Here is a 27,040-nt window from a genome sequence, read left to right on the forward strand (position 1 = left end):
TGAGAAAATAATCAGCAGATTAATCATTAATGAAAATAATTGTTAGAAGCAGCCCTACTTTCGTCATTTCCACTTTTTGTAGGAATGTTTTGAGACATCAAAAAATTATGCTGAACTCGTTCAAAGTAAATTAACACTCAGCCACATTTCATGTCCTTTTCTGATGATAGAGGCCTGGTATATTCATTGCTACTTAGGACATGATCAAATAATAAAGTACACCCACTATCATCACATCAGTTGATATTTTGCTTTAGTAGTGCATAGTCTCATTGGAAACCAACTGATTACATTACCACAACTAGCTGCACCACATTGAACGTTCAGTGTGTTTCTAATACAGCATTTTAGTTAGTCATTAAATTTTAAAAGAACTAAATGCATAAAAATGAAATAAAAAGCACTTTTCTGCCAGTTACACCCATACACAGTTACATTTTAAAGGTGAATTTTTTTTACACTTTATTAACAAAACAATACATACAACATATGGACAAATAAAATGTATCAAACCAGATATAGTCATAGTATTAAACTATACTTAAATTTGAAGTACAGCTGTTTGTCCTACAGATGTTTCAGGGTTCACTTGTGATTAATGTCCCCTTACTCCGTGTGGGCGGGGTCCTGACTGCTGTTTTCTTAGGTAGCCCGTTAAAATGCCCGGACTCAAAACACTTCTTTTTCCAAGATGGCGTCGATGAAGGACAGCGACACCGGCCTTTGGCTTCACAACAAACTGGGCTCCACGGACGAGCTCTGGACGCCTCCGAGCATCGCCTCTCTCCTCACCGTGTCGGTAATCGACAACATACGGCTGTGCTTTTCGAGCTTGTCGCCGCCAGTGAAGTTGAAACTGCTGCTCGGGATGCTGCACCTCCCCAGGCGGACCGTTGACGAGGTGGGTTGCTGCGCGTTAGCTTGGTGTTAGCCTGACAGGTACTGTAAGCGATTAACTCCGATACACAGGTAAAGGAAGAGCTGAGTCTTGCCTCGTTGCTCTTAAATCGAAACACTGCTCTTTCTGCGGGTGTTTTAATTTGCTTGTGAAATGTCTAATCACGTTATTAAATCTTTTTAGTTAGCGTTAGCTTGCTCTCTTTCACTATTGGCGATTGTTAATACCGTTAGCCAATTTAAGAAGCGGCAAAATACTTATCCGGAAGTTTGGTTTTTTTGTTTTGTTTTTTTTACATCAGTTTCAAGACTACAACATTTTAAAAATTTTACGATAACGTTAGCCGGCATCACGACTAACTTGTCCATAGCGCGCAAAGGCGCTTTCTTGCAGTGGTTCACCAGCGACGGGAAACATTAGCCTGGCGGGTCTCGTTCAGACATGATGGTGGGATGGGCACAGGCTAACTGAATGACTGAGTTGGAGGGCGGTGCTAGCTTTAGTCCGACATATCACCTGTTCAGCTGCCTAAAACGTTTAAGACTCGTCATCACTGTATCCTGCATATTCACACACAGACAAAAGCCCTACCTCTGCAGAAGTATCTGAACTACGGTCCTATTAATCCCTAGTACTCCAGATTTAATGCATTGTACAGTGGAAGAAGTACTGATGTTTTGAAGTAAAAGTAGCTGTGCCTCGACATAAATACACCCTATGACAGGAAAATGTGTCGCAAAAGTGTCAGAGGGGATTCCCCCGAACAACAGTGATGCTCCCCTCCTTTACCATTAAAGAGAACATCGGTTTAGTTGAAGGTAATCTATGACAGATTTATAGCTAATATCTGGAAGTACTCAGCCTCCCATATATCAGACCTATGGAATATACTCCCATGCTGGAAAGAGTACACCAATACAAACCACAAAATACTTGAACATAGAGGAATATAATAACTAGTAATAATATGAGACCGACAGAAAAACATTACAAAATTTATAAGCTCATAAAAGAAAAACAATCCCATTCCTCCATATTCTATAGAATGTATTCCTAGCATGGATTTTTTTTTTTTTTTTAATGACAACTATTAATGACACAAAATTACTTAATACTCACATATATCATATATCATATATCATACTGCTATATCATGTTAATATATCACATGTAAAGAACACCTATGTAAAGATACTATATAGGAGTGTTGTGTAAGGATGTTTTCACAGTCCTATGCAAAATACGTTCATAAGTTCTTAACAGTACATAAGTATGACTAGCAAAATGTACATAAAGTATCAAAATAAAAGTACCGGGCAGAATGCCCATGTCAGTTATATTTTTTGCATTGTTACTGATGGATTGATGTGTTGTAATTGTTAAAAGTGGAGCCAATTTTAATAACTCTACATTAGGGATATTGTTTTGTCTATTAAACCTTAGAAAACTGTGTAAAATTGTCAATAGGAGTCCTATGTAACATCTTCAGATTTGTTGTTTGTGTTTGTTTGTTTTTTTTTCCTAATCCATAGCAGGATTTAAAGATAAAACCAAGAATCATCATCAATCATATAAGACAGAAAAGTAGCAAATTCTTAACACAGATAAGTTTGCACCTGAGAAGGTTTGGCATATATTTACTTCAAAAGTGACTTTCACAATTAATCAACAGTATAAATAATAGCGCTGTAACTTACAAGGGCTCACATACTTTTTAAGAAGTTTGCTCTAGAAATTAAATTGAAAAGCGACTAAAATAAGTTGTTGTTGCTGCTAGACGTCTTTCTTCAGTTGAGCCAATTGTGTTGTTTGAATTTTGAATACAGAGCAATATTGTAGGTTGCTCTGTACTTCTGGGGGAGCACGGTGGTACAGTGTTTTTAGCACTGTCGCCTCACAGTGAGAAGGCTCTTGGTTCGAACCCTGGTTTGCATGTTTTCCCCCTATTTCCTCCTGGTACTCCTCCCACTGTGTGTGAGTGAGTGGTTGTCTCAGCATGTGCCCCTGTCCAGGGTCTGACACTGGCATCTCTCTCAATGTCAGATGGGATTGGCTCCAGACCCCAGGCAACTAGCAAAGGAATAAGCGGTATAGCTAATGGCTGGATGGATATATGATATGATTATACCATATTTAACAAAAAAGTTTTCCCTGCCCTTTTGCGTTTACACCATGTTAAAAGTTGACCGATGTTTCATACACACTATTACATAATCTCATTTTAAATTTGAGAATAAATCAATTATTTGGTATTTTTGGACACCAGTCTGTGTAGAAATCCAACAATATTTAGCTTTAGTAAAAGGGATTTTTATTTATTTATTTATTTATTATTATTTTTTTCCAAACACAGTAATAAGTTACTCAGTGTCCATCATCTTTTCTTAGGCAGCATTAGGCATTTTTAACTTCTGTTACTTAAGAGTTGTTACACACCACCTTCCTCTCTTGCCAGATGAAGGAGGCCCTGTCGGAGATAATCCAGCTGGCCACGGTGGACTCCGAGCCCTGGGTGCTGATGGTTGCAGACATCCTCAAGTCCTTCCCAGAGACTGGTTCTCTCAATCTGGACTTGGAGGAGCAGAATCCAAATGTGCAGGATATTCTTGGAGAGCTCAGGGAGAAAGGTAGGGATTGTGTCACTGTTTCCTTTTTTATTAATTTAGCTGTGGTGGCCCCACCCTGACTGCCACCTGGCAATATATGTTAAAAAAAAAAAAGTCAATATAATGACACACCATCTGGCCATATTACTGAGGTTGTTGCTTGAAAAGAAACATGATTGATAGATATAGAGAGAGATAGATATAGCAGAGTTCCCTTTGCATTTGGGCTCATATGAATTTAGATCTCCATTAGATAATGTGTCCGCACTGTTTGGAAAAATAGATGTAATGGAAACCACAGTAACTCTCATCATGGAAGTTTGTTCCCTGTAGTTTCATGAAAATTTTTTAATGAATACAGTTGAACAACTTCAGCCTATGTGTAAGGTGGGAATCGGTGGGATAGGTAAATGTATTTAAACAATTTAAATTACACCTAATAAATGCAGTTATGCAGTAGTATTTGCACTAAACTTCTGGTAAAAGCACCTCCTAATGATGGTTGGTTAACCAACAAAGTGGCGCATGATGTAAACGGTGCATAGTTTAGCTGAGTGCGGGAAATTCCTGTCTGGATCAGTATTACATGTTGTAACACAATTATATGAAATATGCTCTGCCCATTTGATGGTGAACAAGTACGTCAAAATGAAAAAGGCTAAGAAAACATTTGTAGAGAGGATTTAAACTGGAAATATATATCAACGCTCCCAGCTATGTGCCTGTTGTGTAAACATTGGAGGAATGTAATATGTATTAGGGCAGATGGTTCAACACTGATGGATTGCTTATTGTGAGACAAAATTTATCCCCCTGAAAATCCATAAAATGTGTTTCTGTTCCAGAGCAATATATTGAACCTTTTTTGCAACCAACCACATTAGCCTGTGGATTCTAATTCAAAGAGAGATTTTCGTTAATTTGCAAACCACTTTGGATTATCCTAACACAAAACAAGCCATTGAACATTGACAGGTCAAGTAGCAAAGTGGGTGTTCACCAGCCACAGACACAAATATACCAGGGTCATTGCTTTAGTAAATTCCCAGCTGACCTTGATCTCTCTGTGTCGTCTTGTCCTCAGTAAGTGAGTGCGAGGCATCTGCCATGCTTCCTCTGGAGTGCCAGTACCTGAACAAGAGTGCGTTAACCACTCTGGTTGGACCCCTTACACCCCCCGTCAAACATTTCCAGCTGAAAAGAAAGCCGAAGAGTGCAACCCTCAGAGCAGAGCTGCTGCAGAAATGTAAGTTCCTTAAAACTTTAATTGATACAGACCACCTTTCTGTCATTTTTTAATCTTCTGTGGCTTGCCTATTTATATTTATTAGGTAGTGGCTATAATGGTACAGAAGGTCAAAGAATTGTTACTTGTTGTTACAAATGTTTTTTTTTTTTTTTTTTTTTTTTTAATTTTTTATTCTGTTCTCTTCTAGCGACAGAGACAGCCCAACAGCTGAAAAAGACAGCTGGAGTGCCTTTTCACGCCAAAGGGAGAGGACTGGTCAAGAAGATTGACACTACTAGTGAGTAGAAAACCAACAAATACGCTTCTTTAATGCTGATTGAGGGGGATCGGTACTCTGAGTTCATGATTGGCCACTTCAGAGTGTCGTTTTGGCAATCCAAGTCTTAAGTTACTTGTGTAATTTTTTTTACAGTATTATCATAACTTTAATTTTTAGCAGTCAAATAAAGATGCAAGAAAGTATCGCTTATTCCACATGATAGCCAAGAAACCTTCTATTCTGGTTTCTGTCCCTGTTGCTGACGCATGTATCAATATTTGCATCACAGCTCCTCTCAAAGGGATCCCCAAGGCCCCGTTCCGCAGCCCCACTGCCCCCAGTATGTTCAGCCCTCCCAGTAACCGCACACCTATAGCCCCTGCACGGACGCCCCTGCGTAAGGAGAGGGGGGTCAAGGTAATGTTTGATTTAAGTCCTGCCCGGGTTTGTTGTTACGTGTTTGTGTTTTAATTGTCAATCAGTTCCTGCAGGATTTGTGTTTGAGGTTAGAAGTTTCTCACCGTTGGCCTTTTTTCCTCCTTCAGCTGTTAGATATTTCAGAGCTAGACATGGTCGGAGCTGGAAGAGAAGCTAAGAGGAGAAGAAAGACTTTGGGTAATTATATTTTCATTCCTCCATCAGTCCAAGTAACCTATTAGCCAAGAAATGTGTTATGATATTGGTCCTTACATGTATTCTTCTGCTGTAGAAACAGAGACCGGAGAGAAAGCAGCCAAAGAAGAAGCCGTGGTGGAAAACACCACACCAGACTACGCTGCTGGCCTCGTCTCTGCACAGGTACTTTACTCTTTTACGTGTGTTTCATTCTCTCTCACATCACTCAAACATTGTTGATTTCTCCTGTTGTGTCTCACAGTACCCCCTCCCTTATCCTTAAGTTTTTCTCTATCGTAACAAATCTTTCACGTGCCGTTTTGTTTTTCAGAAACTGGGGGCGCTGAACGAGAATCCTCTCCCGTCAACCAGCTACCTACCAGCCACACCCAGCATGGTTCCCTCTTCATCTTACATTCCCAGCTCCGAGGCACAGCCAGGTTAGACAACACCACGCTGCATTTTACTGTTTGCTTTCCTACTCTTATTAGTTCAAGGAGGTAAAGAAAATTTCCCTGCCGGCATCAGGAGAGCATCGTGTCTATCTCACAATCTTTCTCTTCATCATCTCCCTCTGAAGCGAATGCTGGTGGTTCGGGTCGGGACACGCTGCAGTCGGCTCGCCAACCAGAGGAGTCGGCAACAGTGGGCGCTGGCGCCACCCCCACCTTACCAGGACAGTATAAACAGAGGACGCCTATGTACAACGCCAGCACCACAGCAAATCCCGCAACCCCAACATCCCCCAGCACGCCGACCTCCACCCCCGCCAGCAACGGGCCCCCAGCTGCTGCGACTGCCAGCCAGCCGGAGACCCCGACCCAGCCTCCCAGCACACCTCAGACACCCACCCCGACACCAACTCCTACGCCACCACAGCCCCAGCCCAAGAAGAATCTCTCTCTCACGGTAAGGTGTAAAACCAGAGCCTGGGTAGTTGAAAGACATCCCTTTGATTTCATATACTCCTCCTAAGACCACCGAATCTATGAATTGAATACTGTGTATTTTTTAATTATCCACTGTATTCAGGGTCTTGATATGATTTCTTAAACCTTGTATAGGTCTTTTAAAAAAATGTGAAATTTCTCCATTTTTTTTGACACAAAGTAGTTATTAATTTTTTTAGAATTATGTATTTCAGCTCGTTTCTTCTCAGTCAGTTTAATTCTCTGCCACATGCTGTTTCTGCTTGCCAGAGGGACCAGATGTACGCTGCCCAGGAGATGTTCAAGACAGCCAACAAGGTCACCAGACCAGAGAAGGCCCTCATCCTGGGGTTCATGGCTGGATCCAGAGGTACAGGACTAGTCGCACTAGCTGCCTGATCGGAAAAACAAGTGTCTTCATTAAAGCAGTCATTTCTGATTTTCTGCCTTAGTAAGCCTGATATCGGTTGTTTTTTGTTGTTGTTTGTCCCTTTCTGAGAGAATGACACACTGTCAAACACATCTATCTTGTCACTATGAAAAAAAAAATTGCAGAAAATAGAATGAGATTTTGGAACAAACTCTTACAGGAAATACAGGAATTTAAATTCAGTGGCATACTGTAGATTCAGTCCTAATTACAGAATTTACCCGATGATTCCTGGTAAAGCAGTAATAACTTGTGTGCTTCCTCCCGTCTCGCAGAGAACCCGTGCCCGGAGCAGGGGGACATCATCCAGATCAAGCTGAGCGAACACACAGAGGTCTTGCCCAAAGCCGACGGCACTGGCAGCACCACCATGCTGGTGGACACAGTCTTCGAAATGAACTACTCCACAGGACAGTGGACCCGCCTCAAGAAATACAAACCCATCACCAATACCTCCTGAGGCGCTACACTCACTCACTCAAAAAAAAAAAAAAAAAAAACCACACACCCAAAATTTCTTATCCACTTCAAACAACACGTTTACACAAGTATTTACAAACACATTTGGGCCAAATCCAGTACTGGGAGGGTGAGAGATCGTCAAGGAGAGAGACGTCCTCCCTTTTCCTGCACCGCCAAAAAGAAGGACTCTGATGAATATTTCTGTATTTTTTGTTTGGTTGTTTCCCCTTACCCTTTTATTGTTTGTGTTTTTAAGTCGCCCCCAATTCCTGAAAAATGCTGTGGTCGGGAGGGGGTGAGAGTGTTATTTGAGTCTGAGCAGAGGAATTACTCTCACAGCAGGCACCTTTCAACATTTTGTACTCTTAGGTACAAGCATGTCATGTGTCTAGAAGGAAGAAAAGACGAACTGTCTGTATTTTTCTGTATGAATGTGACGTTCGCAGCTTATTCTTCTACCGTTCAGAACAGAATCATGGTTTGTGACAAGAGAAAATGGAATGATCATGGGCGGTGAATAGCTCATAGTGCTGTCAAGTTCTGTTTGGAGCCTTCTGGTAGATGTTTAATAATTTTTCATCCTTTTTCAAAAGAAGGGAAGAAAATAAAATGACAGACTCCAGGGGGATGTTTCTCATCTTTGTTTTTCCACTTTGAGCATTTCTTTGTTGAAGGGAACTAATCAGTAGTTTCATATGTGTTTTTTACATTTGATCTGCTCCGGACCTTTTCCTCCCCACCGTCATTTATTCCATTTTGAAATGATCACATGTTGATCGATGTATCTTATTTTCTTGCGCATTTATAGGAAGTAAGACATTGAGAAGGTTTTTTGCCACATCAAGCCTAAATGGGGAGCAAAGTGTATTTCCTAAAACGTTGAACTATTTCTTTGAACCAGTAAAATTTGCATTGTCCTACTCAGAGTAAAAAATATTTTTTTCAAGATTTTTTTTTTTTTCCCTCCTTTTGTACACTGAGGAGGGCATCAGCTGAAATATTTGTGCTAGTATTTTTTTCCCCACCACTTTGCATTTCAGCTATTGCCAGGTTTAGGCTCTTTACATTTACAAAAAATTTCTTCCTGGTTTGGTGCCATTTGGAGGGACGCTGGGATCAACAGCCTTTTCACTTGGAGCGTGCCTCACACCTGCTGCAAACATTTTCTGGTTATTTAAGAAGCTGTGAAGTATAAATGAGAGAAAAGACTGACTTTTTATTATTATTATTTTTTTATTTGCTGAAACAAATGAGTTGCAGCATAAAAAAAGGGCACCACAATCGATTAACTGTCATAATGCAACGTTCACATTATCACTCAATTAAGGTTTTGCACGTTTTTGTCAAGTGTGTTGAAGTATTTGTTGTTCGCCGTTACTGATGTCAGGTAAGTCTTATCTTTTTATCTTCTATATATTACAGTCATGTATGTTGCTAGTACTAGTCATGAGCTAAAAGGCCCTACACATTTACAGTACACACCTGCACAGGTGTTTCATTACTCTGGCCAATTGGACCCCCTCACACTTGACTGTCGCCTCCATTAATTAGTTGCACCTGATGGCGCAGGACAAATTACACCTTTATGATTCGTTAATGTGTCAGGAGTCCAGTTACCAACTCAGCATAGGTCCAGCCAGCCTGAACCCTAGTGGAGGTCCAATTAGTCAGAATAGAAATAACCTCTGTGTGTGTGTGTCTGTGTTTGCGGGACATTAAAATAGTGAACCTGTTGTACTGGCCTTTTGAGAGTTAAAATAGAAACAGCACATCTGCTGCACATACACATAGAACTGTACGGCTGCCAGTCAATAAATTAGGTAAAACAAATGTGTAAAGTCAAAATTGTGAAGTTAAAGTTCTTTAAGAAGCATCTGCTGTATTTCACACTGTGAAAGGTCTGATGTGGTGCCAATGTGCTGAAGTAGTAACACAGATAACCAGTCATGAACACCACAAAATCTTTGTTTTTGCGTGATAATGTGAATGCTCGATTAAAGATATTTCCACTAATATAAAAATCAATCTTTTTTTAAAGCTTGTGCTCATAACATAACAGTCCTGGAACAGGGTAGATGATAAAATCATGACAGACACTTACTGGAACGGCCGATCCCTCATTAGTACAAAATTAATCTATTTCACTTGAACATTCAGCGCTCTGATTGTACCTCTCTGTGATTGTGTACTACAGCAAGCAGCAAGGCAGATAGAGTACCACAATCTTTGATCCAACTGGCTCCAGTTTGGAGATTTGGTAATTGCTATGGGGGCATGGTCTTAGATGGCTCCGGGGTCCCTCCAGCCTCCAAACTTCTTCTCCAGGTAGAGGGCCACAGCCAGGGTTAGATGGTCCTGCAGCTTCCCACCTACAACCTGCAGACCCAGGGGCAGACCCTCCTCGCCCAGACCCAGAGGACACTGGGTGACTGGCAGCCCAAGGATGTTGATTATACCTGTAGATAGAGAAGAATGGATGAAGTGGTTTAATACCTGGAAATAAAGAGATGACTGAAGCTCTATCTGAAAGCTCTACTGGAGGACGTCCTGTAAGTGGAAACAAAGTATTACATAATGTGTTATGATCACTCTGATGGGATTTTAGGGTTATTCTATGAGGTGAAATAACATGAAAAACACAAAAAGCCACATAAAAGATGACTTGAACAGACACAGAATGGACTAAAAAGGTGCAGATCAAGGAAAAAAACAATTACAGTGGTAAAAGTAGTGTCTGACTGAATGACGGGAACTGTTAAAAATGCTAGCGGCAGGACTGCATTTGTATTGGTTTGTGTGAAGTTGTGTAATTTGCTATAAATGTTTATGTGTGAAAGAATAAGTAAATGAGGTAGTATAAATTAAGGATAAAGATGACAAAAGTAGGTAGAATAATAAGTAAGTGTATTATAATGAAGAAACAACATATGACTATATTTTTTTGGTGAGAGCTTAAGTTTCTTGTAAAAAAATGATTTTTTTACTTTAGAAAAAGCTCCTGTCACAGCAGAATTACGTGATTCATTACTAAAAAATTACAATCTAAACTTCAATAATGACAACTGTAATTTCCATCCTGCAAAACCTTTCAAATGAATCAAGCTGCAGCTGCAAAATGTTCAAAGAACTCCTTAGTTTTGCTCCTACGGTGGTGTGGTAGCTACGACGCTTAAGACAGCTCTGTGGAAACACGCCGGGCAGATGATCACTGACCAGTGTAGGTGAAGTCGAAGGGTCTGAAGAGCGGGTGGTGGTGTTTCGGTGCCACTCTGGGGTGCGAGGGGTAAAGAAAAATACCATCAGTGCCTAGCAGCTCGTCCACGTCCTTCTGCAGCTTCTCCTTCCGCTGGATGGTGAGGGTTGACGGTTTGGACGTATGGGTCATCTCCAGCAGGGCCAGACCTGAAGACGTCACACACACACACACACACACACACACACACACACACAGTTCAGTTCATGAAAACCTGGACAGCTACAGCTTTAAGACAGCTTCTACTAGAATAAAACAGGATGACTTTAGGAGCCAATACATCTTTTTTCTCCCCTCATTATTTATGCAGCCACAAATAATTACACAATTGATTTTACTACTGAAAGTTTCTTTTGTGTATGACTGCTGATGCTTATTGTGCTGAGTAAGTAATTGTGAAGACCTATGAAAATAAGTGATACTATTTAGTTTTAATTAATTCTTCAATTATTTTACAAAGTGTTGGTTCATTTATGTTTAATTTATCCATATAATTCTTTCATGTCTTTTTTTATTTATATATTGCAACTTTATTAGCAACAATGAACATTTTATTGAACCCATCACAACAGAAAATTAAATATTAACAAAAGTAGTTAAAAACCAGTATTGAAATAAAAATGAAAGTAGGACTTAATTGATAAATACAAGTTAAAATAAATGATAACAATAAATTTTTTTCCCTCTTACTGATAGCAGCCATGGTATGCTCCGATTTTCCCATCATCCATTTCAGCAGCTCCCACAGAGGCCACACTGGTGGTCCTGGTTCCCCCATCAGCATAGCAAATGCCACAGGAGGCTAAGAGAAGAAAACGTTTTAAACACAAATGTTTTTTGTTTCTAAAGGTCACGTAAGATACACACAGTGTGTATGTTATCTTTCATTGGCCACAGTGTTGTGCTGTTCCCATTCACCAACGACAGACACAGTCACGCGATTCCCATTTTCCGTTGCCGCCGGACTCCTCATCCTGTAGCGGGATCTTCATCACGCTCATAACACTAACCTGCTTTAGTGCCCTTACTGTCCTGTGGGTGCGTAAATTCAGCACCAGGCTTTCATTTACAACAAGTAAGTAAGTAAGTAAGTGATTTATTAGTCATGAAGTACCTTAGAACAGAAGTGCAGAAGTAGTACTCACTTGTAGCACATAAAATACTAGAAAAACACACGCTCTCTTCATAAAATTCTCTGCAGGCTTTGATGCCTGAAATACTGTATCTAAATCGACTTGAGAAAAGGTGCCAGAATAAAGAAGTTATTGTGTCAATATAATCTTTCTGTGTGCCAGCTGTCCCCGGTTAAATCTCACAGGGTTTTCCTCATTGCAGCAGTACCGCTCCTTGTAAAGTTAGTAGAGCACAACTGCTTTACATGCAGTTAAGCGGTGTAGTCGAGTGGTGTACCAGCCAAGGGCTCGAGCCCATCTTAACCTGAAGAGTAACTAGGGACTTTAGCTGTTAAATACATGTAGTGGAGCAACAAGTACAGTATTTCTCTCTGAAATGTGGTGTAGAAGTATAAAGTAATGTGAAAATGAAAGACTCAAAATGCAATTACCTCAAAATTGTACTAAAGCACAGTCCTTGAGTAAATGTGCTTAGTTACTGTCCACTACCACTGAATAAATAATGTCATACCAGATTTACCAAATGACCCTGCAGCCCTCAGATAAGTGTAATTGTATCACTCATCTTGTGGGGACGTTTTGGGGACTCGACTTCCTTCGAGAGCAAAAAGCGAGTCCCCGTAACATAAACCATTAAATTTTACAGTGAAGGCTTTGTATAAGGTTGGGGTAGGTCTCCAGGGAATGAAAGTAAGTCAATGTAATGCCCTCTAATGTGATGGAAACACGACTGTGTGTGTGTGTTTGTGTGCTGTGCCCAGGCAGCTAAACAGATTAGTGAACCATTTCTGGGCAGCAGACAATAGCCGCTGTGACTAAGACTCGGCCTGTTTTCTTTCACTGTGAAACATCTTAATAGACGGACTCTTGGCAACGGCAAATTAACAAATTCCTTTTTTCCTCCCGTCTTTCCTGTTTATCTTCATCCCACCACCGGGAAACCTGATGAAAAGCACTCATGATGCTGCTGTCCAATAGCTTTTTCTGTGCAGACATGAAGGGGCACACTGCTCTGGATCAAGTTTTCACGTGGACCTACCTTGCCGTCCTTATCAGGAAGACCCATGTAGGTGTCCCAGATCTGGAAGCTATAGCGGAGCTCAGGGAAATGCACTTCTTGGACTTCTACTCCGAGATCTGCCTCCAGATGCTCCACCACCTAGAGAACATCACATGAGGATTTCAATTATAAAAACGCCCCTGATGTGTTTGCATTTCCAGCACTCACTCATTTCAAATTACTTAACGGACAGATTCAACACACCTTCCTCTGAATGTCCCTGAGCTCTTTGCTGAGGGGGTTTGTCAGAAGAGAGCCCCCATCATGAGGGATGGTGAAGAACCGCAGCTTCTTCAGGTCAACCTTCGTGTTTAAGGACAACCTGCGTACACGTGTAAGCAAATGCTGCAAACAAAACAAACATTTGCGGACCAAAGACCACTGTCGAACCATCATACCTCTACAATTTGATCTTACCAAACACTCAGGCCAACGCAAACAAACGAGACCTGACTCCTGGCCCTGTAAGTCACGTTGGATTTTGGTTCAAGTTCTTTGCATTCACTTGATAAGGGTTTGCTTTTTCTGAATGCCATATTTGGATCTAATTCCCCGGACACCCTCACCTTTACCTGAGGAAAACCATCTTCCTCTCTATACCCAACTGGCAGCGTAATAACTCTGTAAGTGCACAAGCAAAGAGAACATGCTCTCCTATTTCTAGAAACCTACCGTGTGTGCTGCCTCAGCTATGAATGTATCTGAATGTTTATATAGTGAGGTAATATCGGAGAAAGACACTCAGTAAATCTTCCCTGGGTAAAATAAAATTTTAGAGTTAGGACACTAGCAGAGCTCTTACATGTGAGCATTGGGTCCCGCCATGATCTTGAGCATGGGCAGCAGGTCCTCAGCGTAGCGGCACATGGGACCAGTACTGAGGTACTCCTCATGTCTGCCGGAGACAGGAGGGTACTGGTTGTCAGAGGACACAACACCTGCAGAAACACATCACAGTTACAGTGTGATCGAATACATAAATATGTTCTTTAAACCTGCAATACCTGTTTGTTTGGCCACTTGGGGGCAGTGGAAACAAGTTGTGAGCACAACATTTGACATTTCATCCCCTTTTTGGTTTACTGTATACAGAGAACTTGTTAGCCAACAGGTGCTTATTTACACATCCAGCAGATATAGAGAAAAGGTGTCATTCATTTGGAGTCGTGTTTCTCTCCACCCTGACAAATGTTAGTCCAATATTCGCTCTTCTTTTAGCTCCATTTTGGGTCTCTGCCTACTCCTGGGGGAAACATCTGGCTCCTTAGCTGCTAAAGTTGCAACCTGTGTCTGTCTGCTGCCTGGTGCTGAGCAGTTAGTGTACGGTTATAGCCACTTTAAATATAACATGTACATATTTAATGTAACAGAAGTGTAAAAATAGTTCTGTATGTAAGTACAATGGATACTGTAACACCACATTACGTAAGGATAGGCGGAATTTAAGTTTAACATCAAGATTCTCTTACCCGGAGTGGTTTTATGACCAAATATTCCGTTGAAGAAACAGGGCATGCGGATGCTGCCGCCGATGTCTGAGCCTATGCCAATGACGGCGCCTGCTGCTCCAATTATACTGCCCTCTCCCCCTAAGGCCAGTAGGGAAAAGAGTCGATACACAGAGAGAGAGAGGAAATAAGTCCCAGGTCTGCTTTATCTTGTGCTTATTATAGTTTAGCGGGCAGAGCACAGTGTCTAGCATTACAAGGCTTGCTCGCCGAGATCAGTTCCTATAACTTCTACGTTTCCTGACCCGCTGACCGCTCCCCCTAGCAGAAGACATCCTTGAAATGATCTCACTCTACCATTTGAACCCCTTTTATTTTATTCATTCCATTAGTCTTGATACATAGGGTACATCCGTGCAGCAGCACTCCTACCAGTACTCAGTTAAAGGCTGAGTTAAAGCAATGCGATGCAAAATAAGTCTTCAGAAGCCGCTTACTCTATTTTAAAGCTTCTTGTAAAAGTTTTGTTTATATCAGTAATGTGTGAAAATCTGAGAGAACTTATACTGTAGCTCTGAACACACTTTTAGTTGATTGCAACATTTTACTTCCAGCCCCATTATTCAGCAACTAACGTATATCCAGTATAAAGACATTTCATAAATGTTTTACAACACACTATAATTTAGTTTTAAGCAGATATAAGTGTTTATTAATGTATTTTTTTACAACTATAACTGCTCCTGTGGACATCCATATGTGGAACCTGGTGTATAAACAGATAATGAATGACAACATAGTAAAACACCATTGTAATCATTTAAAGTATGTCTTCATAGGAGAAGTTATAATTATTGACAAATATTGTACATCATTTAACACAACTACGTTATAGTGAGTTATAAACTATATGGTAACTGTTTGTATATTGCTTAAAAATGCAAACTAAGGGGGCTTAAAGTTAAAGTGTTACCAAGACACCTAAATTGCCAAATAAATGTAATGTAACATAATGTGATGTAATGTAATGAGAAGGACAGGTCTATATTTTTATTCATGACAGCTGAGAGACACAAGTTACAGTATAACTCCAGACTCTTCAGTCCTGTCGGTTAATTCACCTCAACTGTGAGTGTTCAAAAAAAATATGAATTAAATAACTACTAAATACTCCCAAAGACATGTAAACAGATTCTGAAGTGGAAAACCGGTAGAGGCCAGAGCCTCTGTGTTTGTGTGTCTGCAGTGAACTGTAATATGATTATGAGGAAAAACCAGGGCTACTCCTGGAGACAAAGAGACTGGCTTCAACATGAAGCCGTTGTGAATAAATGATTCGACTCTCTGAACTGAAAGTCAACAAACGTGTCCGATTTCCCTCCTCCCCCTCATCATTCAGTAGGTTAAACCAGCCGCTGCTGACCTGAGCTTCCGCCTGGTATCCTCTCCAGGTCGTACGGGTTGTTGGTGGTGCCGTGCAGGTGGTTGTGGGACTCGTACCACATACAAAGCTCGCTGGTGTTGGTGACGCCCAGCGGGATGGCCCCCGCTCTCTTCAGCAGGGCCACCGGTGGAGCGTCGACGGTGGCCACGACTCCTCGCCTGGCGATCACACCTGTAGTGCAGGGCATCCCTGCAAGACGGAAATGTGTCAAATGCTCAACTGCATTGTGGAATAAACTCAAAACTAAAGACTGGCAAACTATTCTTCAAGTTATAAAGTCATTCTTATTTACTGAAAATGCTTTTTCTTGTGTTCTCGTACTTAGTCTTTATCAATTACTGTTTGCACAAAAGTCAGAGACTAGGTGACCAAATGCAAAAGTGGCTTTCATAACAGGGTTTTGTAACAGGATTAACAATGTTGCCTCAAAATCTTACCCACATGTCATAATAACCCTTGCTCAACTGCTTGTTTGAACTCTCCACGTAGTGTTATAATGTTCCCAATGAGTGGGTGCGGGTGGATGTATGTTATCAGTATCAAATGCTGACTCAAACACTGATCATGTGAAGAGCCTGTTTTATAGTGGCTGACAGGAGATCGGATTTCTGGAAGTTACCCTGGAGAGCAAAGGACTCTTTGACAGAGAGTGGGACTCCCAGTAAAGGCAGTCGGTCCTCCAGCACCTCCTCTCCTCCAGTTTCCTCCTCTATCAGCTTATCAACCAGGGCCGCCTCCTGGAGGGCAGCAGTAAACCTGGACGGAGGGAGAAAAAATAAACTATTTGTTGAATTCCCGATTAAAAAGGACGGACTTTAAGATTATGCATCAGAGAGGAATCTATAAATATGTCAGAATTCGAGTGTTCAAAGTCAGTGAGAGAGAGAATTCAAGTACCATGACGATTATTACGCTTCATATAATTAATATACTTTTCAGTAACAACTTTCAGATTTTGTGTTTCAGTTTGTCAAAAGACAGTCTCAAACATGACAGATGATGACCTAAGTAAATAGCCTGCAGGAGTAAAATTAAAAAGGAAAATGTCAGCACTGAAATAAATCATAATTTAGCTCCAAACACCCACAAGGCGAATGATTATTAATAAAGAATGTGGGAGCACCATAGGGCTGCAACTAATTTCCATTATCAATTAATTTGCAGATTATTTTGTTCATAAAATGTCAGAAAATGGCGAAAAATAATTTCCAACAGCCCAATGTAACGTCTTTAAATGTCTTGTTTTGTCCGATTGACGGTCCAAAACGTCAAAATATTCAGTTTAATATCATGTACAACAAAGAAAAGAATCAAATCCACACATTTGAAAAACTGGAACCAGCAAATATTTGCTTAAAAAAAAAAAAAAGACTAAAACGATTGAGTTATCGTAATAGTTGTCAAGTAATTTTCTATCGATCAAGTTATTGATTAATTGACTAATCATTGCAGCTCTAGAGCACAATATACATTAAAAAGATAAAAGCTAAATATCAGATTTCTTGCCTGTCTTTTATAACAGCGTTCAGAAAGGGGTTGACTTCCTGGATCCTGTCAATGTAAGCCTGCACCACCTCCACACTTGACACCTGCAGAAACAACATTTTGTCTATTTAAGTGTGTGTTAGGATTAGTTTCACACACACACACACAAACACATCACAGACGTCACTGCTTACATAGAGTCCACTTTAAGCAGTGTGTGCATAAAGGAAGAGATACCCTCAACGAGCACTTTACACCTGTACACCTGCTTATTCATGCAATTATCCACTCAGCCAATCATGTGGCGGCAGTGCGGTGCATAAAATCCCTCCTGTCAGCCGAGAGCAGAGATCTGAGGCTGTGGTGGGCACAGGCGCATCAAAACTTGACAGTTGACGACTGGGGGGGGGGCGTAGCCTGGGCTGAGGAACCTCAATTTCTGCTGAGGCAGCAGATGGTAAGGGTCATAATCTGGTGTCAACAGCGCGGCTCCATTGACCCAACCTGCCTTGTGTGGACAGGCCAGGCTGGTGGCGGTGGGGTAACGGTGTGGGGGATTGATTTCTGGACACACTTTGGGCTCCTTCATACCAATGAGTCAGTCTGAATGCCACAGCCAATCTGAGCAGCGGCGCTGACCGTGCGCATCCCTTCATGGCCACAATTTATTCACCTTCTGGTGGCTACTTCCGGCACGAACACGCACCATGTCACGAAGCACAAGTCGTGTCAAACTGGTTTCATGACCGTGAGTCCAGTGGTCTTCAGTGGCCTCCCACAGTCCCACAGGGAATCCAACGGGGGGGGCTCTGGGCATGTGGTGGAACAGGAGACTGGCAGCATGACTGTGCATCTGACAAATCTGCAGGAATCCTGCGATGCAATAACGTCAACCTGGGGCAGAATCTCACGGGAAAGTCTCCAACGTCGACGCCACGGGGAACCGAGGCTGTTCCGAGAGCAAGAGGGATGCTCAAGCCAGTATTAGCGTGGTGTCCCTAATAAAGTGATCGGTGAGTGTATACAGGAGGCATAGGTGCGTTGTCAGTCCACAGGTGTAACAGTCTCAGCTTCAGGGCTTGTAGACTTGGAAACAAAAACTAAAAACTGTTTGGGGGCAAAACATCCTTGGAGAGTGGACCGGAGGTGCAGCTGTCTTTGGCCGTAATAAGGCTTGTAAATTTAAAGAAAAAAACTAAACAAACAAACAAGAAAAAATAAGCTACAGGGATCATGTAAGACAAAAATAAATTCACACAACTGCTACTATCTCCCCACCAGCTAAATGCGAGTCTAAACAATCATTAACTCGAAATAGTTCAGTGACTATGAACTGCACAAGCTGCGATTCCCCTCCGCCCAGCTGCGGTTGTCAGTTGGTTTGTTTTTTTTTTGAACGGGTACAGACCTCTTTTCGCCGGATCCTCTTGGCGAGCTGCGTCGCTGACACGACCAGCAGCGGGTTGCGGGCGGGCGGCAGCTTCTTCCCGGCCACTGCGGGTCGCCGAGGCGAGAGGAGCCGGAAAAGCATGGCGAGGACTCCCATGACCGCCTTGAAGACCCATACCTGAACCTTTTCCACGCGGCTCAGACCCATGTTTCCACCGCGGCGAGGGGACGGGAGGTCAACGGTTGCTCGGCGGCCGTCACTCCGGAACACCAACTACCGTGTACCTTCCGGATAGTGTATACATACACATATATATATATATATATATATACCTGCTAGTCAAGTCGGCACAAGCGGGTGAGGACGAGGATACCACCGGAAGTTCAGTGTTTTGCCTTCAAAATAAAAACCACTAACTAGCTTCATATAGCAAAATTTCAGGTCAAGTCATTGCCAGGGGCGGATTATAACCTAGTTCATTTAAAAGTGCTGAAGTACTTTTAATTATGTACTATACTTAAATACAATTCGAGGTTACCTGTGTTTTACTTGAGTGTAGTTATGGGGTTTAGAAATTCACAAGCTGACTAGCAGTAAAAGTAAAGCAATTTAATAGCCAAGTCATAAAAATTAGCCCCACCGTTAGCAGCTGCAACATTTAAGAAAAATACACATTAATACATCAATAATTATAATCCAGTAATGTTACATACAATCCCGTATTATTCTGAGATGGAACATTTTGCATATCAATACCTTTACGTGTGGTAAAATTATATTTCAGTGCTAATACTCTTGTACAACTAAAATTTTAACAGGATCCCAAAAAAGCTAGACCTTGATTAAAGATTTTTTATTTTTTTATTATTTATTTAATTACTTATTGATCAAACTACTATTTCCAGGGTCAAGGGTGAACTTTCAAGTTAGAATTGTATGCAATAGTAAGACGATTAGGCCATAAAGGTTGTACTTTGAAAATAATGACCGGAACATTTATAATTTCTTCTGGCGAGTTTGACAGTGACTTCTGCCTCACAGGTAACCAGAGGTAATGTGTAACCCGTGGTTTTTAAAAAATAAACGCGGTTGCATAATAAGCTCTGTTTTACGTGTTAAACTATAATTGAATATGACATTTAGAGGTTAAATTAAAACCTTTTTTATTTTCTGAAAATTGTGCAACAAATTCACAGTGAGAAACATTAACTTTTGCCCTCACACAAGCCAGGATTGACCTCAAGTAGTCACTGCTTGGATAGTCAATTGTATTAAAAGTCAAAACTTCATTGAATTTACACACACTATTTATAGGTTTACAATAGGATTCACGGGATTCAAATTTTAAAAACATTAGTGGTTCTGTAATACAATTAAATATAACAAGCTTATACACTATGCAGCATGTACATGGAATGGCAGTACTTGATTTGATAAGATAATGCCTATGTTTCTATGCTTATCAAAACAGTGAATTAAAAAAGAGTGAATAAAAATGAATAAGACAGACAAAAATTCTTATTACAACCCCAGGAAAAACAGGGTTATATGTTATATCCATTCACTTAACTGTTCAGCTGTGTCTTCTGTTTTCCTATGATGGTCTAAATCAGTGGTGGAAAATAAAAAGGACAGTCTTTAGGCACTTGTTCCTTCCTGGAGTATTTCCATTTGGTGCTACTTCCTACTTCTACTCCACTACACTTCAGAGGCCAATATTGCGCTTTTTTTTTCACTCCACCACAGGCTCCAGCGACTATAACCGTCTATCAACACTAGAGCGCAGCATGGCTGAAGGCTCCAGCGACCAGCGCGTTGCAATGCAGGTCAGTGGGTTAGTGGAGAATCTACACTGTCCATTAGTTCCTGTCTGCTGCTGTGTTGTGCTGCGCCAACATCACACTGGGCCGACATGACGCTGGTGGAAGGACTTCTACACAATGCACTTAGTGTTTGGTTTTAGAGACACACGAGTGCCTTTTTTTTTTCCTCCCAAAATTATGTAAAGTAGATATTAAAACTGTTCTTGTAGGTGTTTGTCATGTGACCTTTTATCTAAATTTTATAATTTCTCCTTTTCCTTGCCTCTCTCCCGTTCTGAAATACCCAAATAAAGACCTAGACTGGATAAAATCCGTGGTGGAAATTGACTGAGCACAGTACTTCATGTCCTGCACTGAAGTACAAATTTGCAGTACGTGTACTTTCCTTCGTTCTCCCATTCTACTTTACTTCAGACCTTCCTCCACTCCAGACCAACTATGGCAGTATATTGCCACTTCCACATTGACGCATCAGTAACCATAATCCAATCATAAAACATACAGCAAAATAACAATCTCAGGGCTGAGCAAGGACTTTTACTGTTGATTCTTTAGGCACATTTAGCTGATAACACATCTGTGCTTTTACTCAATGAACATTTTGAAAGCAGGACTTTTGTTTGTAATGATATATTGATCTTTTTACTTAAGTAAAAGATCTTGGATTAAACTGTCGTGGCACTTGCACCAGCCTAACTTGCATAGATTTGACTTTTTTGTATTTATCCGTTGGCTGACACTATATATTTTTAGGTTAAAACTAACATCTACAAGAGCATCTCAACACTGTATATTTAATCAACTCATCAATATATAATCTGGTTTATTTTAAAGAGCACCTTGGTGGCAATTATGTGTTAAATCATGGCTCCTGTATCTTTAATTTAAATTAAAAAGCGACTAAACTGCCCCGATAAATGTTTCAACGACATGAAAGGGGCTTTGTGCGCTTATCATATTGTTGGAAAAACTTCATATTGGGTTTGACTGTGTGAATAAGAGAGATGTGAAATCAATAATATCCGCAGAATGGCAGCATACACCCTGCCTAGCTATTTATTGCTCCTCTTATTTCGGGAGAGAACTAATGAGGTTAATTTTTTCTTTAAATTCTGTCAACTGAAGGAAGTGGATGTTTTGCACACTTTAAAATTTTGCAACCTTCTGCTCACAGATGTTGACCTACAACCCGTTAACATATTCACACATAGCTGAGAGGCTTTATCTTGGGCAAGTAAACTTTTTCTGTTGACAAAATGAAGAGACAGTCACTGAAATTAAGAGATAAATACTTCTCAAGGGCTACACCCAGTCTGAAAAAACATAATAGAAACATATCCCAGTCCCAACCGAATGGGGAAAAACAGATCATTCCTTACCTGTAAGGTGAAACCTGAGGCTCAGAAAACTACCAGGCATGTAGAGACAAGAGGGAAGACCAGAGATAACACACAAACAACAGTGTTTGTATCCCTGTGTCAGGCTGCTAGAGCTCTGCTGCTGTCTGGGAAAGTGTGTAAAGTAAATGTGATTGCATTTAACTTCCCATTATTTTGCAATTATATAGTGTTTTTGGAGTGTATACCATGTGCTCTGCTGTGTTTGATGGGAACTTTAAACCCCCTGTGAATGCAGGGCTTCAGGGTAAATTGATATGGGGTCAATGAACAACAGAGGATGCCTTTGGGCGCTTTTGTATTGATTTCCGTCTTCTTCCGTGTCTGTTGTCATGGGATAGACACCACATGCCATCTACCTATAGCTAATTATTGTGACTCTCACATTTCACATGCACAGTATAAAAAAAAAAGTCTATAAAACCCAAGATTTTGCAGGCCAATGAAATTTTGGCTCATAATTTTATACTCTGTACTCCCAAATGGAACACATATAGTATTATCCAGCCATTTAATTTTCTAATGAGATCACAGTCAAAACCCCCTCTGTTTCCAGTCATCTTTGAGTGGACAGTAATTTACTTTACTGTTCCCTTTGGATGAAGCAGCACTTCACTCTGATCCACTTTCCAGCACCTCCACTCCACCGTCTTGTCCCTTGGGATGAAAAAGACTTTTTTTTTTTTTATGAGCATAAGTGACCATTTTCATTAATTAAAATTTAAAGTGTTTTGAGTTTTTCCGTGATTATTCTTCGTGGGATAAAACAAGCAAGATAAACATCCAGGGACTTTCTGCTAAAACCAAGATTACTCTCAGATAGTTTAGCTCCCTAGAAATGCACTGCAGCTCCAATCCACTTTTTAATGGTGGGGGGAAATTGCCTTCAAATCGATATTAAATCCAAACAAAATGCATCACCATTATTACCTAATAATTTAAAAAAGATGTGGAAAATGTGCAGAAAAGGTAACATATTCTTGCAGTTTTTTATGTAAATATTTTATGAAATCTGGTAATGGCCCACATTTGAGTACAACAAAAAACATCATGTGAAATCACACACGTGAATCTGAACCACATGCTGTTTCGTCGCATGTTGGACACGTTTATTTTCATATGTGAAATATATATATATATATATATATATATATATATATATATATATATATATATATATATGTATATGTGATATTTGACTGTATTTTAAACGTTTCTAATAATGTTGTTTTGACGTGTATGTTTTGTTACATGTGAAACTGTGTACACCACGTGATGCTAGACAAATTGGACACATTAGAGAGAAACGAGACATTAGAGTAAATCAAATCCAATCTAATTTAATAAATAATTTCACTTTCAGCATTGAAGGAGAAACCCGGTTATGTTAATCTTGTTTTTCGTTGGGGGCCTTGACAGCCCTCCTCCATATCTCTATTCAAGTTCAATTAACTTTTCGCAATTGAAAGAATGACTGGGCCACATAAAACATGATAAAAAGTGATCAAATACAATCGACATCATTTGAAACATATAACAATTGGATAATATGCTGAATTTTATTGTTTTTTTGTTTTTTTCGTTCTTATTTTTCTGTAACCATGGGGTATAGGTACAGGGTACAAGAGATAGGTGTCTATATTGTAAAGGCCAAAGAGAGAGAGATGTTGGCAAATCTCGAGATTGTATACAGGTATTGAATTAATGGATGTACATTAAGTGCATTCAGTCTCATTTGTGTTACGTCCCCGTTATATTTTTGAAAAGTGGCTTTTTTTCCATATAATGTTACATGTTACATGATATTTTGAGAAATTCTTTAATAACAAGAAAACGATATTGCTGCTTTTTTAAAATATGGACCATCTCTAAGCTCATATATCTGTGTCTGTGTGTGCAGAATGCAGCACATACTGTGTTATTTTCATATTTATGTGTGTTATATTACATTTGTGTACAATGCTAATGTGGCTTCCCCCACCGTCAGCAGCAGAATGGCCATCTCCAAAAGTCTATTTGTCTATCATCCAAGATGAAAGGAGGAGGTTGAGAAGGGGGAGAAGCGGAGGGGTGGACCATGTGGCAACCCCTCCACCCCCCAGCCTCTTACCTCTGCACCTCCTTGGGGGACCAGCGTTTGGGAGCATGAAACAGCTGGTGTGCTCCAAAAACCAATTATAAAGGCCCCCCCCCCGACTGGCTTCCTGTAAGCCCAGGCAGGGGAGAGTGTGATTGTTAGCACCCACAGATGAGCCTTAACAAGGGGCCACCACTGGGATGGTCAGATGGGAGACAGCATGTTCAGGATATAGATTGGCGCTGTCCAGACCTGGATGTATAGGTGGAAATTGGAATTTCAGACGCAGGGGAGGCCTGCGTTTAATGTTTTATTTACACTGAAGTCTCTCTTCTGAGGGGCCTTGACTGGAACTCCGTAGAGAGTTGGCGGTGTTTTGGTGTGAATCATGACAGGCGTATGTGGTTGAAAACATTTTTGGACACAAGCATCTTAGCTGGAGCAGGTTTAATGCGTTAAAGGTGAATTTCTTGAGACCAAAGACTTTGTTCTTTTCTCTAAAAAGAAATAAAAATCCATTTATGGGGAAATAAAGCTATAATTTCCTTTCAATCACTGTAGCTAAAAGCTTGTGCCTCTGTTGTAGTCCTACATATCCCGTTGTCCTCTTTGGAGATTGAATCTGAACAGCTCATGTGTTAGATGCAGCATGAGCCTGTTATTGATTCCCTTCCTACTGGGCGCTGTTAAAACTTTTCAGCAGGGGATCTGAATGGGAACCACATGAGACCGCCTCATTAAAAAACATTTTTTTTGTCCCTTGTGAGGGCATAAAACTCACATTGATTTTAGGCCCTTATGCTGCTCGTAGCATCAGTCTAACTATAATGGCAAAAATGAATTAGTCTTCTCTTAGTAGTAGACAAAAACAGGTTTAAAATCACATATTACATATCAAAGTACTAAAAAGTATATCTGCGTTCTGTTCAGGGAATATTATCCAGGAGTCATTGTTTGGCCTTTGCCTTAAAGGTAGGAGGCTTGGGTGTGTCTTGTTGTTTGCTCTTCACACAGATAGTTTATTTATAATCAGTCAGTCTATAAAGAAAGAACACAGAACGACACCGTCAAAGAGTAAATACGCCCGGTAGGTGGTAAAGTAGCCCTGAGACAAGTCAGAGGGGTCAGGGGGGGTCAACATAATCCCCTGTCACACACACACACACTCACACATACACAGGGATGAATGCTTGCACATAATCCTCACACACAAGTTCACTGAAGCCCAACTTGGACTCAGAGCAAATACAGTAGTCAGTGTGATGAATAAGTGATCAGCAGCACTAAATAATAAATGGTTCATATTATCATCAGCGACAATGGTGTGACTTCAGTGTTTTTCCTCTGGCTTTAGGACAGAGCCAGTAAAGTGACTGTATTAATAATGCAGCGACAGACACACAGATCTGTTCAGCGGGAGGACACAAACCTTGACCCGAGCAGCTCAAAGAGAATCGCACGCCTCCGGCTGAATGTGTTGACGGTGTGTCATTACTCGGGCTATGTGGCCGTGATGTGTGAGATGACTCCCCGCTGAACGACACCCTGGCATCCGGCACCTTCAGGTGCCCCACACAATGTTCACGATCAATTGTGAAGAGCATTAATATCCATGTCTGAGTCAGTATCATCTTTTAAAGCTCTTTTCAAATATACTTTCATCAGAGAGCTTATATCATTTTTCTTGACTTTTACTTTGTCTCTTAATTTCTTTTGTCTTTTACTTCTGAAATTGATGTGATCTATTTGACTCTTGTCAACTTAATGTCTCTTTTTGCCTATAAGTTCCGCATTGGATTAAATGTCATATTTAATTGTAAAATTATTTAGTCTAATTTGCTGCCTTGTGTGGAACAATTTGTATTTTTGGTTTTGAGAAGTTCTCTGTACATAAATACAGTTATGTCTCCAGGTGCATAAATACATTCACAAACTTTAATGGGAAATTAAAATGGCTTTTCTCCATGTACACGGGATTCATTTTAGTGTTTAATTCAGTGTTTTATAACATACTAGAAGCTAAAGTGCATTTTAATAATTCATCCTTTTGGATTCATTCCAGTCAGTTATTTGTTATAAAATCTTCATTCAAGTGCTACCAAAATATTTCCCGCCAGACTAATCTGCAATATTTCAACAGGGGAGTAATGGGTCTTCAATTTAGTTTTGAGATTCAGACTACAAATTAGTTTGATAAATATCAGTTCAGCCGGACAGCATTTATTCTGAAGACATCACGCACATCACTGGTTTGCAACCTTTTTGACTCATGGCGCTGGTTGCACACGTCTGTGTTCAGACCGCTTCATTTTAAAAGCTTTCACAGTCCCCAAGAGGTAAAAGTCTTCAAACTCTGTGGCAAAACAAGAAACAATCAACAACATTTTCAGCAGAGGAAGTGTTTTTCTCCCTCTTTGATATCACGTTAATCCGCCTGTGACACTTGACCCTTGAGGGGTCCTGACCTCCACCCAATGCCGGATTAAGGACTGGGCAAGGCGGGCAACTGCTCCCAAAAAGCCCCAGTTTCACTTTATGTCACGTTACTTTAATAATCATAGATTCATTTGGGAATTTTCACCAGGATAGTAAAATATCAACCGAGGCAGGTCCTGCGTTGTGTCTTGGGGGCCCTCTGTCACAATGTAACACACCATTTAACAATTAAAACGAATTTTAGTTTAGTCCTTGTGTTCACATTCCTAAATAAAGTTGTGTTCAATCAAATTAGCGCAAGTGCTGCATTACCGATTGGCTCCTGGGCACGTGCTGAGGCTGCCATGCAGAGTTCTCCGTGCAGTGCAGCGCACTAAGGGGAAGTTGGAGGCAACTGGGTGTGCACACAGAAGATGGTGGTGGTGGTGGTGGGTGGAGGAAGGCTCTCCATTCCGTAAACATTGGTTTGCTACGGCACGACTAGGCCTGTTTTCTGGTTAGTGCACACTGTAGCCCCGTATGATGGGGCGAGCTCGGGTACCGCGGCACAGCCAGGCAGATAGGTGAGAACCGGGCCGCTTTAAGCGCCCCCACAGGTGCATTTTTTCGGTGATCACGTGCGGGCCCGCCCCGCCTCGCCTCCTCC

The 27,040-nt window shown here is 40.8% G+C and overlaps 2 protein-coding genes and 1 long non-coding RNA gene across 4 annotated transcripts; 2 read left to right on the forward strand and 1 right to left on the reverse strand.

Annotated features, from left to right (window-relative positions):
- Positions 1–650: 650 nt before the first annotated feature.
- Positions 651–7,487, forward strand: nelfa (negative elongation factor complex member A). Its single transcript, XM_040141036.1, has 11 exons — positions 651–901; positions 3,354–3,525; positions 4,589–4,750; positions 4,941–5,030; positions 5,302–5,429; positions 5,558–5,627; positions 5,722–5,810; positions 5,959–6,067; positions 6,208–6,536; positions 6,827–6,926; positions 7,262–7,487. The coding sequence occupies exons 1-11, from the start codon at positions 692–694 to the stop codon at positions 7,444–7,446; spliced, it is 1,644 nt and encodes a 547-aa protein (XP_039996970.1). The 5' UTR covers positions 651–691; the 3' UTR covers positions 7,447–7,487.
- A 2,076-nt stretch (positions 7,488–9,563) lies between these two features.
- Positions 9,564–19,036, reverse strand: faah2b (fatty acid amide hydrolase 2b). The gene is made up of 11 exons (XM_040141038.1): positions 18,680–19,036; positions 17,293–17,375; positions 16,406–16,542; positions 15,766–15,975; positions 14,364–14,483; positions 13,697–13,832; positions 13,099–13,216; positions 12,874–12,993; positions 11,392–11,503; positions 10,662–10,850; positions 9,564–9,904 (listed from the first exon to the last, which is right to left on the reverse strand). Exons 1-11 carry the CDS (start codon positions 18,866–18,868, stop codon positions 9,729–9,731), a joined length of 1,590 nt encoding a protein of 529 aa, XP_039996972.1. The 5' UTR covers positions 18,869–19,036; the 3' UTR covers positions 9,564–9,728.
- Positions 17,699–25,882, forward strand: LOC120797405. 2 transcript variants are annotated; one of them, XR_005708510.1, is made up of 4 exons: positions 17,699–18,284; positions 20,408–20,487; positions 20,778–20,855; positions 25,313–25,882. It is a non-coding gene; the product is annotated as an uncharacterized LOC120797405 (long non-coding RNA). The 2 variants fall into 2 exon arrangements; XR_005708511.1 differs by lacking the exon at positions 20,778–20,855.
- The last annotated feature ends 1,158 nt before the right edge of the window (positions 25,883–27,040 follow it).

Source organism: Xiphias gladius, chromosome 12 (assembly GCF_016859285.1).
Source record: "Xiphias gladius isolate SHS-SW01 ecotype Sanya breed wild chromosome 12, ASM1685928v1, whole genome shotgun sequence".
NCBI classification, from domain to species: domain Eukaryota; kingdom Metazoa; phylum Chordata; class Actinopteri; order Istiophoriformes; family Xiphiidae; genus Xiphias; species Xiphias gladius.